This window comes from Fundulus heteroclitus, chromosome 15, assembly GCF_011125445.2.
Source record: "Fundulus heteroclitus isolate FHET01 chromosome 15, MU-UCD_Fhet_4.1, whole genome shotgun sequence".
NCBI classification, from domain to species: domain Eukaryota; kingdom Metazoa; phylum Chordata; class Actinopteri; order Cyprinodontiformes; family Fundulidae; genus Fundulus; species Fundulus heteroclitus.
In genome coordinates, this window is record NC_046375.1 from 3,197,466 (window position 1) to 3,212,408 (window position 14,943).

The 14,943-nt window shown below is 38.6% G+C and overlaps 1 protein-coding gene across 4 annotated transcripts; it reads right to left on the reverse strand.

Moving 5' to 3' along the window:
- Window positions 1-1,572: 1,572 nt before the first annotated feature.
- On the reverse strand, window positions 1,573-14,022 carry LOC105938925 (microtubule-associated protein RP/EB family member 3). Of its 4 annotated transcripts, none has more exons than XM_021307716.2 (9): window positions 13,913-14,022; window positions 8,688-8,757; window positions 6,868-6,992; window positions 6,634-6,779; window positions 6,381-6,540; window positions 6,225-6,266; window positions 4,490-4,626; window positions 4,211-4,363; window positions 1,573-2,967 (listed from the first exon to the last, which is right to left on the reverse strand). In XM_021307716.2, exons 3-9 carry the CDS (start codon window positions 6,986-6,988, stop codon window positions 2,905-2,907), a joined length of 822 nt encoding a protein of 273 aa, XP_021163391.1. In that variant the 5' UTR covers window positions 6,989-6,992; window positions 8,688-8,757; window positions 13,913-14,022; the 3' UTR covers window positions 1,573-2,904. The 4 variants fall into 4 exon arrangements, with proteins under 4 accessions (XP_021163391.1, XP_021163392.1, XP_021163393.1 ...); XM_021307717.2 differs by having other exon boundaries at window positions 6,868-6,995; XM_021307718.2 differs by having other exon boundaries at window positions 6,868-6,999.
- Window positions 14,023-14,943: the final 921 nt, after the last annotated feature.

Sequence of the window (14,943 nt, forward strand, 5' to 3'; positions counted from 1 at the left end):
GTCTGGCTACTCTATCCACTGTGAGTAACTTCACTGATTAAAGAACAAACTTGTTTTAACCAATAAATACAGAGAGACACATCTAGTTTGTATTAAGGTGAGAATCATTGTTTGTGCTCAAGCTTTGTTGTTTTAATTATATTTTCTATCTGCTGAGCTCATTGAGCCATTCACAGGTCAGGTAACCACACAGTAAACAGTAGATGTCATTGGAAGTACTTTGCACTCTCCTAACTTACTGTATATACATTAAAAGTTTTATGTTAAAAAACATTGTTTAGAAAAGTGTTTCCTCTGCCTGAATTTGTTACTTTCTAATTGTTATTGTTTATAAAAATCTTTATTAGACGTTTAAATACCAGAATTTGTACATAATTTAATATTTCTGCCTGACCAATTTAATAATTTTACATATTAAATCAGTTATATTTACTCAGTACTTCAGTAGTCTTCATACCAAATACTTTATTTTACTCTCAAGTAATTTCTTGGTGTGGAATCAGACGTTTTAATCATAAGTTAAATAATGTCATTGAATTATAAGTGTGATTGCAACTGAGGTAAGGTAGGTAGTCTTTGTAGCCAAACGTGTGAACTATAATTATATACTGTTTGAGAATCCTTGGGGAAGGGAATAAGGATTTTCCTTTTAAATTCTTGCTTGTTCTCAAATGCTCCGTGCTTGTAAACATCCCCTTTTATCAGGAGCCAGATAACAGCCCAGGAGAAAGGGAGTGCAGGGTGCAGCTGGGAGATGTCTGCAGCCGACCGTGTTTATATGGAACTAAAACAGTGACAGCTTGGAGTGACATTTAAGAGATTGGAATTGAAAAATTAGACATTGAAAAGCCAAACATTGTTAGAAAGTAAAAACCTATGATATTCTCATTTTATACTGCAGCTTTTTTTTTTCCCAATGAGAGACATTTTCAGTGTCACTGCAAATTCCTTCAGCTACGATGTCGCTTACAAGATGGCAGTATTTTGGTGTCGGGGGCGGGGCTAAATTGAAGACCGCTTCTACTCCTCATCATCTACATGCTGTCACTGGTTTAGCTCCATCTCACTACAATCATCAGCTGTATAAGCTAATGAAAGTATGTGCCACTCTGGATTACATGTAACTGTTTTCGTTTCTTTTTTTGAAAGCAAACTAACGTTTGTTTATTCTTCAGCGCGTTGCGTCATCCTCATGTGTCGTCTATCGCCCTCCCTGGTAAGTGCCAGGTCATGTTAACCTGCGTCTGTTGTCCGTCTGGCTGCTGTCTGTCGAACAGACGGTGAATGTTGGCTGCGGGTTCACGCCGATGGCTCAGCTGTAGGTCCAGAAATTCCTGGGTTCCAGTCGAAATGCATTCAAAGAACATTTAGGGCATCCACTCTGGGCCTTTATGTGAATCTTGTTAAATCAACTGAGAAATAAGTATCAGGCATGGCTGAGAAGACCATTGTATCAAGATTTTTTAACTACCTAATAACGGGCATGAGTGTATTTCAGCAGTACGTCTGTAAATGTGAGCTATGTGGTGGATAAAACAGGCCAGCGTCATGACAGACAGCCAACAGCTTTGATTTTCTTGAAACCTCAGAGCTTTATTTCATTCCAGCAGTAACTCCACATGATGCAAGTTGATCACATGGCTACCATGGTGAGAAACAGCGAGAGAGGATTCGGATGTTTTCTGCTCTCCGGCTGCTCCAGTCATTGCTCCGCCTGGTCAATAATCAGGACAAACCAGACCTTTGTTCCCTCGGCAGCCATGGTGGCGTTTTAGCGCTTTGCAACGTATGAAAACTCAAATGCGGCAACGGAGGAATAATGGTAGCAGCTAAAATGTTTAACTAAATAAACACAGTCAAACATTAGTAATTAGTAGTGTTGCTCTGCAGTGTGTGTCCAGCCTGATGCTTGCTTGATAATTAAGTTTTATAAACACTCCTTCGGCTTGCCCACTGAGGAATTCAATGCGATAAAAAAAAAAAAAAAAAAAAAACATACTTCTTTAAAACAAATCTACAAAATATAAAATTGCATCTTCCTGTTTCTTCCCGGCAGCAGCCAGTCACTGCATGTTGGCATTCTTCTTTTGGATAATTTAAGTCGGTTTGTTTCGCTACATTTAGTGCAAGACCTTTAATCTCCCCAAATCCCAACCATGTTTTTTTTCTCAGAAACTGTACAGAGCAGATTAACAAAGATAAATAAATAAACATAAATACACCATGCTGTCGCCTAACAAGCTGTCAGAACAGTTTCGTGAGACAACACGTCTGTGATTTTTTTCCTCAGGGTTGCTTTAAGCGTGTACGTGTGTGCTGCTCAGAGTCTGTGATATGTCTGTTGATCGTTCGCTTGTCGTCGTGTCATCAAAAGATTTCCATTTTGCAGGCCTTACTCCTAAAAGGCGGATCACTGTTTCTATAACCGCACCCTGAATAAAACAATCACATTTCTTGTAAAACGTTGTAGTGTTTCGTGTATAAACTAGGAAGCACCTTGTCTCCTCACACAGTCCGATTTAAAGCACTGCTGGCTCCAGTGCTGCAGCTTTAAAATCCCACTGCTGTTACCTCTGAATGTGTGACACGCTGACAGACTCACCGCCCCCCCCCCCCCCCCCCCCACTCTGAAAACGGGTTAGAACTAGTCAGTCAAGCCAAGCCAGGCTGCTGGGCCCTTGTCCAGACACATCTAGGTTAGTGTCCTTTGCAAGTCAAAGTCTGGGGAGCTAACCTGTCCAACAAAGTCGTCATGGACACATAAAGCCATGAATGAGATGGAAGAAGTCGGGGGTAAGATTTCAAAAATTAACTAACGGGGGATAAAACCAGGCAAAAAAATGACTCAATTGTCTGATTAAAGAATGACAGGTGAGAGATGGAGGTGAGAAAACGAGGAAGATTTCAGAACTCCTCCTGATCTCGTCCTCCATCAATTTCTTCGTCGTCTGGAGGTGCGAATCCTTCCTGTGAAGACAGTTTGGGTCATATTACTAAATCTGTCAATCAACGCCCTCTTTAACACTGGTTTATTGTACATCTTTGCTGTATTTCCCTTCATTGTCCAGGGTCTACAATGAAAAACTCTGATTCAAATAGTAACTCCTAGGTTTCTTTGTACAACAGCTTATATTTTCTTCCAGACCTGCCCTGTATTCAGCTTCAACTTTGACCAGCTTACCCGTCTGCTGAAAAAAGTACCCCCCATGTGTTAGTTTTCCCTACACACAGCGCTTTACAGTAAAGCCGGGCAGACACTGTACAAGTTTTTGACCTTCTCGGGCCGATACTTCAGGCGTGCGAGAATTTTTTGGATCGGGCCGAGTTTCAGCTTGATCGTGCGTCCTGCGTCGTGTCGTATACGGGGGGTAACGAGGGCCGATTCGCCTCTCATGACCACCTCCCAATCAGGAATGGGACGGTCGGTTAAAAATCCAACATGTTTGAAATTCAGTCGGCTCTCGTAAGATCGTGTGCGCGACCTGCTGCTGAAGCAGAGATACCAGCCAATTTCCCCCAACCTCACGCACTGCGCATGTGCAAACAAGGAAATTCTTCTTCGTCTTCTCAAACGAAAACATAGGAGTGGAGAGAAGCATGACGGCGGTACGTGTGACATGGAGTCAAACTACGGAGGAGAAACTCGTAGAATTGCCAAGGCAGCGCGTTTCGTTCTAGTGAGCTTCATATTTAACAGTGAGCATCGACACTTCCGCCTTTTTCTTCTTCTACTGTTGACATTTGGCTTTCGGGGAAGACGAGTCCGAGTAGCGCCATCTCTCTATGAGGCTGAGTCCGACATGTGATCCGTCAGGTCGCATCAGAGCGTCGGGCCGCACAGTAAGAACATGTATTGTGAGCGGTGAACTTTTAAACCCTGAGGTTTCGTCGTACAGTTTGAGATGTACATGAGTAAAACGATTGAGAATATCGTACAGTGTACGCCCGGCTTTAGCCAAAAGGTTCTGGTTCTGCAGGGTCAGTAACATGGCCAATGGGAAACGTTAAAAACTTATAATTCACTTTTTTTCCTTCTGAATAGAAGACTGAATAATAGATTGCTCCACAGATTTTTATTTATAAAGAAATGTTGAAAAATCAAGCATAATTTTTATTTCCCTTCAGTCCTGTGCTACTTTGTGTTGACCTGTCACATAAAATGTCACCAAAATATCTTGTAGTTCCCTGTAAATGCGTGTGTGTCTCTTACCTCTGTAGCATACAGTATGTCAATGATTTTTCTCAGAACGGGGCTGTTTTCACCGTCGTTGTCCTGACAGATGAGCTCAATGTCTCTCAGTTTCCCAAAGTAGAAGTCCCTCTCCTTCTCCAGCCCATCTATAGTCAGTTTCATATCCATTATCTGCAACCAGTTAAAGAAAAAAACAAAGCAAACTGTTGTCAAAGATAACTCGTTTCACATCAACGACACTACGGCGTGTTCAGCTGTAGACCTCCCAGCAAACTGGACCGGCCAGAGCAGGCGTACCTGCTGGTGAAGCTCCACCAGCTCTGCGTCTCCTCCGTTGCGGGTCACTGGAGTGGTTCTGCGGGCTGCTGGCGGGTTGATCTGTCTCTGTGGAACAGGGACGGCCTTCGGTGCAGTGGGAGACGTTCTCATGGAACCTAAAACACAGACGCATGTATGTTTCAGTCTGGGATATTTGGCTTTTTTTTAATGCTAATGCACCCAGCTAATGCACCCAGTTTGGTTCTGTTTACTGTTTTCTTTTAGTTCACAGAAGTCCTTGATTTCCACGGTGAGAAACTTACCACATTCAAATCCATCAACTGCTTCTCATGTCTGGTAAACTTACAAGTTAGAAGAGCTGAACTTTAACATTTTGATTAACTTTACTTTGAAGATAAATCTCAAGGCAAGGCCAAAATCCTACAAAGAGATGGAAATTGCTTCATTTTACCTAATCGGTTTAATTAAATCAGGGTAGTAAAAGCTATTTTTAAACAGTAATACCCCAGAGTCTATCGATATTTAAAATGAAAACTTCAAAAAAGGACTAAAGGCGCTGCTGTTCAAAATACTTTTTGGAAAGAAATATAGCACTCTATGCATCTAAAACTCTACTCAAAGGCCCTTTGCAAAGTTAGAATAGCATATTTTTCATCATTAATAGGGGAGAACAGGAATAATCTTACGTTTCTTTTTAGTACAGCCGCCAAACTTACTCAGAGTCAGCTCTGTTGAGCCGTCCATTCCTTCAGCAGTGACGTCTTTATGGGATCCTCGATAAATTAGCCTTAGGCTGTAGGAGGACATAATGACCACTTTCCCTCACTCTGCTACATTCTCCTACTACTCTCCAATTTTGCATTATTTGCTATTATTTCAAGATTTTACTTTATTTTCTCTTTGTTATTTGACTTCTCAGTAGCTATATCTGGCCTCCTGTTCTATTTGCCGGTGACACCGTCCTGAAATGGTGGCCAGACTTCTAAGAAAGGAGGGAATCCTTTAATTTAGCAACAAATGATGAAAATCAGATAGTAACTTCCTCCAGTGGTGTACAGTGATATTTTGTGTGGGTATGTTGTTCCCATTCACTGAACAAGCAAGTAAGTAATTGTAGACTCAAGGGTGCAACTAAACATAACTTTTTTTTTTAAATCATCCATTTCCCACCCCATCTTCCTTTGAAGGGTAATTATAAATCCTAAAGATAAATCAGCATCATCTTAAATCAGTACTTTAAAGCTTAACAAAAAAGGAAATTAGATATCTGCCACAAAACTCTTATTGGTGCATGTATAGTATTTTGTTTAATGATGAATGACTTAAAAATATTAATTCATAAAGGTCTTTTTTTTTTAATCGGATAATATGTCGCTTGGGTTTTAGATTATTATTTTTTAAATGGTAAATATTAAACAATACAGATATGTAAGTATACAGATACATCCTTATTTTTTCAATATATGACATTTTCTCACCTTAGGGATCAATATTGAGGTTTTGGAAGCTATTAGGACATTTTACGCTTATATTATCTCCCCCCCTACGTAAAAATCAGAATATATAATGTAGTTTGAACCAAAGATAATCAAACGCAGGCTCCTGTTTTCCATATTTTCTCACCACAGTTCATTTCACCCCCTGTTTGGCATTACAGCAGTGACGTACAGGACACACCAATACACATCAAGGCTGCTCACATCAAACCAGATTTAACTTCAGACCTCGGCAAACACATGCTGAATGGAGTTACCTGAGCGAGGGGCTCGTTTAGCTTTATGATGAGTGGGTACCCCTGGGTTACAGGTGGGGATGTGGATGCATTAGTTGGTCAGAGTAATTAAATGAAGCGCTGAACTGCCAACATCCCAAACACACGCGGACAAATATACACCCGTGTCGTCTCTACCTGGGTTAGGCGGGGGTGGTGTTCCTTCCTGACCCTGCCTCATCAGTAGAGGGTCGTACTCTTTCCCATCGTAGTTGGCGTCAAAAAACCTCTTAAACCACTGAAGGAACTCAAAATTGTCCTGGAACTTCCCCTTCACCAACCTCTCCACGGGGATGATCTGAGAATGTGAGAAAAGCAATAAAAAGTCAGACCTTTAGGCTTTTTATAACTGAATTAAGTAATAATAGTAAGCAGGACTGCCCTTTCTCACCTTGTCCACATTCATTCTCTTGAACGCAGCCTGTAAAACCTTAAAGTTGTGGATGTATTCGTGTTCCAGTTTGGCGTTAAACTTGACTTTTTTCATCAATATGCACCCCGGAAACAGCATGTCCATGAATTGGCAATAAGCACCACCTGGAGCAATAAAAGAAGCCATTGATGGGAGTCTCCAAATACATTTCTAATTTAGTTAGAACAGTAAAATAAAAATACGTCTGCTTACCTGAACAGAGCTGCTCAATCTTTGTGTAGGTGAGATGTAGAGAGTCGTTGACCCATGCCAGCATGTCATGACGGCTCAGGTTGTCAGCATTCATTGAAGTAGAGTAGACATTCACCGCCATCCTCCTGCTTTCCAGGCATTACCACAGACAATATATACAGTGATTAAATGAGCAATGTCAAAAGTTAAGAAAAGCTGTTCCTCGTCATCCCTGAAGAAACCTCAACAGCCCTTCAACTTTGTTGCAATTTGACAAATTACAATTACAAGCTTCATTGCATTTTTGCAGAATCCGTTACTTCTGATAAACAGAGAGTAGTGCATAATCATAAAGTAGAGGAAAAAGATACAAGCTTTTCAAAATATTTTTCAAATTAAAATAGTGCGGCATACACTTGGACTCACCCTGCTCTGAGTTATTACTGTATTTTTCGGACTATAAGGTACACTTAAAATCCCTAAATCTTCTCAAACATTGATGCTGTGCCTTATATTTGATAACCATTGTGCTTACTGACTGATTGTATGTGGTTAAATGTGCTCAAAAAGCTGTTTAAATGTGTAAGTATGACTTTGGTTAGCATTAAAGCTGCTCCACCCAATGGGTATTCGGAGCATTACGGTACACTGTGTCACTACATGATAGGACCCCTGAGCTGTCTACCAGACTGCCTGACTGTAATGTCTAAACTAGAAGTACATTAATGTAAGGCAGCCTGCGCCCAGAGTACACGCTAGCAACATTAAACCTACTAAGTTAATTCAATATAAAAGTTATGTTTGTTTTGGCTTTATGTTAAAAACAGGGCAGTGTAGTCCAGCTACTCTGTCCTCCTGACAGAGACGGAGAGCTGTGGACGTGAAGGAGTGATATTACACACTTGGGAAGAACATTTATTGTGCCTTATAATCCAGTGTGCCTTAATGTCTGAAAAATACGGTATTTTGGACCAATCCTTGGCTGCAATTACAGCTGCCTGTAAGTGGAAGTATGCCTGGAACAGCTCCTTAAACATAGATATTAACATTTTGCTCATAAACATAACTCAGATCAGATGGAAATACACACAGGAGCACTTGTCAAATTGAGTTAATTATGAAGGCAACTTCTTCCACAGGATTTAATTTAGGGGCACCAAACTATAGGAGGCTGAATAGGAATGCTGGCCACGGATTTTAGACCGTTTCTTTGTGTAAAAAAAAAACAACAAAACAAACAATAAAGCCCTCTTTAACTTTTTAGACAATTATGCACTATTTTCTGTGAATAAAACACAAAGATGTTTGCAGCTGTAACATATCTACAAAAGCAGATGATCAATTGATAAAATCATTGTTATTTAGTTTGTTCTGGAAAAAAAAACTATTCTGAGTTCAGAAACGTGGATTTATAGGACTAAGATTTAACAACATTTTGTAGGTATCCTGTAAATATATTTCACAAAAAGCAAATAATCAGAATAATCCTTAAAGCAGGGATTTAAAAATTGTATTCAAGCTCATTTAATTTGCGGCAATAACTAAATCATATCAAGCATTGCATGCCTCCGATGTCTGAAAACAAAATTAGAAGAAATTATAAGACTATAACCAGTGAATAAAATGTATTCCAATTTTCAAGTATTGTTCTTAAAAAGATGAAAATACCTGCTTGATTTAACAAGATAATAAAACATAATTCATCTCTACAAATCGCCAAGTTCACCACATTTTATAGATTTTTCTCTCTCTAAATATACAGAGTGGATGTCATAAAAAAATTGTGATTAGACACATAATCCTGTTTCAGTTTTCTACTATTTAACGCATGTTTTACTCACCTGTGCTCAGTTAAAGTTGGTGTTTATTGATTGAGAAGCAGACCGGGTTTAACCACCACAGAGAAAAGATCTGAAGACGAAAAAAACAAAAAGAAGTTGCAACTTTTTAGAGCTTTTGACAACATAGGTAGATAATATTTCATATCAATTTGTTTCGATCAGCTGGACATAGTAAAGAGCTCGGTGCATCACTGCCACAGTGTGATGGTAGGGATGTATTACAGCCATTGTGATTTAAAATCTTTCATAATAATCTAAAAAAAAAATATTAACCTTGAATGCAACTCTAGTTTATTAACTGCAACCATGTCGTTATTTTTTATAGGCTGATCTGATAAAACCTTTTATACAATAGTTCTTCACAGTTATAAATAGCTCACATTTTCCTAACCCTTAACATATTTAAATGTCCAAACAAATGTCTGTTTGTATCAAACACGATATGAAATTCACACGCAATTTTGCTCAGAATGATCTATATTTAAAATAACTTCATCAGTTTCCTCAGGCGCTCCTCAATTTTGCTCTCTATAATGCTCTAAAAACTGTTTTTAGACATTTCCGTAAAAAGATTATTTATCAACATATTTTCAAATGTATTTTCATGAACACAATTCTTTACTTTATGCGTCACTATAATTACCAGATACTTGTAAATGTTATGAAACTTTATCTTTATATGCCAGCTCTGTCAATCAAAGTTTAATGTGTTTTTGGAGAGAAAAAGTTTTTTTTAATGCAAATTGATATTTTTATGGAACGTTATCCAACCCTGGAGGTGTCAAGCAGATTCGAGAACTTGCAGCAACACTGATTCGGACCACGCTTTATTTTTTTCATTCATGTCATTTGGGTGCTATGTACTTACAAAAAGCTATTATAAAGATTGAAAAAAAAAATACACTAATATCCTTTTTTAAATTTCTTTTTGCAAACCTAATTAATATTTAAGTCCTCACCATAAATACCAGAAATTCATCAAATGTACTGAATTTTAACTCCTTAAATTAAAGTGCTAGCAATTTAATTTATTTTTAGAGAGAAAGCAGAGATTAATATTTTTCCATCCCATGTATGCAGATAGGTGGATTTACACTACATGAAGAACGTCTTCATCTAGTGGACATTTTGAAAGGATTTCAACACAAGGGAAAATAATTCACAACCTGTCAAACATCTAGCTGTGAAATTGGCATTAATTCAGTCAAGGTCATACAAAAATAAATGTATAAAACACAAAAACAAATATCCACGGACAGGTCATACTAATCTAAACCCCTCGTTTCCCTGTAACTTGTCACAGATAAACTAGTTTGCTCGTGGGCCCCTAATCTCTGCCTCGGTTAATCCCTTCAGCCCGAGTATTTAGCGTGCGCTATCACAGTTCAGCTCAAATCACCGGCACTTGTGTCCAACATGAAGCCAGCGTGGACGCATCACAGAGACGGGGACAAGTCCAGCAACACTGGGACGTTTGCTTTGAGCTGACGGGCTCCAACACCAGCAGCATACAGGAAGTGGTGCTGAACAGCCGCTTCCTGATTGCAGGACTTCACAGGTTTAATTTGGCTACAGCCAGTTTAACCGGTTTCACAGAGAACAAAGTGGCCCTTATAAAAATGATTAAAGAACTCTATAATGAGGTCCATGAGCAGCAGGTACCAGAACCGCACGTCCATTTCAGCGTATATCTTTCTGGGAACGTCTCGACCACACATAAAAAAAGTTCCCGTGCAAATAAAAATAACATTTAGGTCCATACCACACGAACAAAAGTGACGTCTCATTACTAGGGCTGGACGATATTTCAATAACGATATATATCGATCGAGAGACGTATATCAATGATAGAAAAAAAGGGTCAATAAAAAGGTCAATGGAATAAAAGTTTTCCCTCCTTTTGCATTTTAGCCATTTAGGTTAATACAACAGTCTTTACATCCTCCCAACCAATCACAACGCAGAACCAGGAACCAAGCTGCACCCCCTTCAAAGAGTTCAGAGAGCACACTTTTTTTTTTTCTTTTTAAAAACTTGCAATTTTGGTAAAAAGTTGGCTGAATAAAGGGTTGAGTTTGAATTCAGTGTTTGTGTGTTCTGTATATAAAAACAGGTTGCTAAGCCACAGCCGAAAATGGCCAGAGCTGCACTTACAATAATTAGTTTTTAATTTGTTGATAATTATCGATATCGATCAATATGATTTCTATTTTATCAATATCTTTTTTTCTATATCGTCCAGCCCTACTCATTACTACTATTATTGTTCATTTATCAGCTGAGATTACAACATTTTTTAAAAAAGCAATGATGAAAAGAACTGAAAAAGTTTACTTGCTTCGTCCAATAGCAACAAACAGCGCTCGTTCCTCAAAAATTAGACGAGTCATTTTTTTGTGTTTGAAGGTAAATAAAAATAAAAATAAATCTCTGAATTTTGACAAATCAAATACTTTGAGGGATTCACTGGAAAGTTCACCGCTATACAAGTTAAATTTTTATGGGAATAAGTCAGACACCCGTTTTTTGTTGTTTGGTTAAACTCAAACTAGCTTGTTTAAATATATGTTAACTAAAATAAATCATTCCATATAGGCTGAATCCTTTTAAACAACAGAGACAGAGCTTCGTTAGTCATCATTCATATGTGGGAATACTCTAATTAGGGTTTGCTACATAATCTCATGGACTGATTAAAAAAAAAACTGTTTAAATGCACAAAGACAGAATGTGTTTAAGTGGACAATCATTCAGTATCAATCTAAATCACCTAATAACTTTATTCAATAAAGTGACATTTCTAATATTTCAATATACATTACACTATGATTACAGCATTTGTCACTGACTGACATTCTGGGTTTTATGTAATTCTATCTGTTTTATTTTTTTAAGAGGAAATATTTCTAAAACGTTATATTGGAGGAGTTTTATAAACAAGCCAACATAATTGTCATAAGTTTGTACCGGCATCTGTTGTGGGCATTATTTGCAGTCTTTTAGGCTTTTATTTTATTTGTATCGACAAACTGCGATATAAAAAAAATCACATCTGGGAAAATATTATAGAGTCAGAGAGCTCAATAGGTTTAGAAAATAATCTCCTGAGATAATTATATAGAAAATAAAGCCACAGTTTAATTTATGTTCTTGTCACAACTACAAATATACCATCTTTAAAAACACGATACTGAAATAAACAGTCAACGGTATAAAACTCTTCCCCAAATCCAAAATCCACGACAGACCAGGCAATCCAAAAGTTATTATTCCTACATTATTTACCATTAAAAAAAATCATCAAAGAAACTGAAAATCTCCTTACAGGAGAGAAAGACTAATATGTTCCTAGTTATAAAACACAGTATTTAAGTTAAATTTATGCCAACTGGTAAAAATATCCAGTTTATTACATCGACTAAATGAATATTCGTGAACCTTATCATTTTCAGGAGAATGTCTTATATGTTGTTAGGGCCACATGATGTTTGAACCATTCAGTCTTAAAATAGCTTCCTAATTCTTATTAAAAAAAAACACACATTGGACTAAAAGAACCAAAACCATGATAGGATTTTCTTTACCATATTAGATGATTTCTGAACAACTTTCAGCTGCAAATGTGGCGTACAGCAGCCAGTTGGAAGATGATGCATCTATCAAGTCTTAGATGAGGGTTTTTTTTTCTGGATATTATTTTTACATGATCCTGAATGACATGGTTTTAAATACCGTTCATCTGTTGGTAACATCTTTAGGTACACACTGCAGACTGCAGCGTCCCAATCAGATGCAAGGAGTGAAAAATAGCGAGTAAACAAATAAATAAAACATTACACAAAAGCCAGGATCCTCGCAGCAGTTTCAAAGTTCTGCACTTTAAAGTCTATAATCACATGGACATTTGAAAGTTTTAACCTTTTTTATTTGATCTGTTATTAGCATGAAAAAAACCTAAATGCTAGTGCAATCTCCAAGACAATAATGATTCAGACTGAAGCAGTTTAACAATGATAAAACTTGTAATATGTAAACAGTTAATGCAGAAAATAAGGATAAAATAGGCAAAATTACAATTTGCAGACTTAACAGTATAAATGTCATTATACAATTTTTTAATTAATTAATAGAATTTATCCTGCAAAGTTACTTCATTTATCATGCAAAGCTACTTTATTCTGGAATCCACTGCAATTCACGGAAATTCTTAAGCTGTATGCAAATGAAATTTTGTTCTGTACGCACTCTGTGCATACAAAATGACAATAAAGTTTGTCTAAATCTAAGTCTAATAAAGATGGAGACCATGAAGGAATTAGCAGTGGTTTAAGACTATTGCACAGCACAACATACAACCTATCGTTATGAAGGCTTTCTGACAAGACAGGGATGTTTTGATTCGTTATTAGCCTGGAAATAAATTTAAATCCACAGACAACTCGCATATCATGGAGTTTAGAAAAAGATATTTAATCAGTGAATAACATGGTAAAAAAAATATAGAAAGTAATCACGATGCGCTAAATAATAAAAGAAAACGCACTTTTAGTTAGCCCAAAACATGTTACAGACAAAACAGTACAGTTTTTAAGATAATCAATGTAAAAATGCTATTTAATATCAATTATCCGCCTGACAGGGGGTCTATTGTTGAGCTTTTGTCGGTGTCAGCAGCTCCGTAGCTCCCCCTTCGCTCCTTATAAACTGTGTTATTGTTTACACCCGTAAACCCGGGGGAGTTGGCCCGCTTCTGGCTCAGCCCCGAACCCGCTGCGGTGCGGTGCGGTGCGTTGCGGTTCGGTTCGGCTGCAGAGTCGGACTCTTTCCAACGGATGACGTTCCGACCACTAAACGCACGAGACACGCAAGCTAGCTCGCGGCTAGCTGCGCCGTTAACGGGGGCGAAGGAGCCAGACGGGATGCTGTCGGGCCGTTTAAAAAAACGCGTTTATTTCACCGCGGTGTCCTCTGAGGACGACTGGTCGGTGCGGGGTTGAGACCGAAGGCGACTTTTCCCCACCTAAAGCACACCCCCCTCTGCAGGCCTTTTCGGTAATACCAACGCACATTATATTCCAATGAAAGAATCTCCTGTCTCCTGCGGGACGGGGACGAGCGTTTAACCTGGGAAATTGATCAAATTTGCGACCAAACGCGTTTCCCCTTTTCGAGTGTCGGAGCGTTTTGACTCGTAAGTAAAAAAAAAATTAACAGATTTTACTCACCGAGGCGAGCGCCGTCCTCTTTCACCGATGCGCCGTTTGTTACTGTTGGGCTTTCCGTTGCTATCCGACTGCTCCCACCTAAGCTGCTGGCCCTGCGCATGCGCGGCACGGGAGCAGCTCGGCGCTGCAGTTCCATTGAGAGTGGAATTGCTGATAGACAGGATATATAGTAGATCTGCACAGTCAGATTTATGGTGACATGGAAGTGCTTTTTCTATACACGCGTTCACACATATATAAATATAAATATATATATATATATATATATATATATATATATATATATATATATATATATATATATATATATATATATATTAGTTTTTTTTTTTTTTATGTTTTTTTAATTTCGGTTACAAATAATATGGATGCTGCACAGTGGAGCAGTGGGTAGCGCTGTTGCCATGCTACCCAGCAAGAGGGTCCTGGTTTAAGGTCCTAACCTTTGCCCTGGATCTTTCTGCGTGGAGTTTGCATGTTCTCCCTGTGCATGCGTTGGTTCTCCCTGGGTACTCTGGCTTCCTCCCACAGTCCAAAAAACATGACTGTTAGGTTAATTGGCCTCTCTAAATTTTCCTTTGGCGTGAGTGTGTGGGAAAATGGTTGTTTGTCTCTTTGTTGCCATGCGATAGACTCGCGGTCTGTCAAGGGTGTACCCCGCCTCTCACCCATTGACAGGTGAGGATAGGCACCAGCATCACTCGCCACCCCACAAGAGATAGACGTGTTAGAAAATGGATGGATGGATACATCCTAAAACCAAACAGCATCTGAGGTGTGGGTGGATTACTACAAAGCATCGGTACTTTGTGCATCTGCAGTGGCCTAATTAATGCTGAGCAATGGCGTAAGAAAAGATCAAGGATGTCCTTGTTTCTACTTGTGTTGCCAGATTCAATATCCAGCCCATTGATTATATTAATTTTTTATATCCTCGCAGAGTTGCAGGTGCCTATTTCTAGTAATCAACGGGCAAAATGTGAGACCGTCACAGGCCACGGTCAGGGAGATTGCCAATCTATCACTGGATG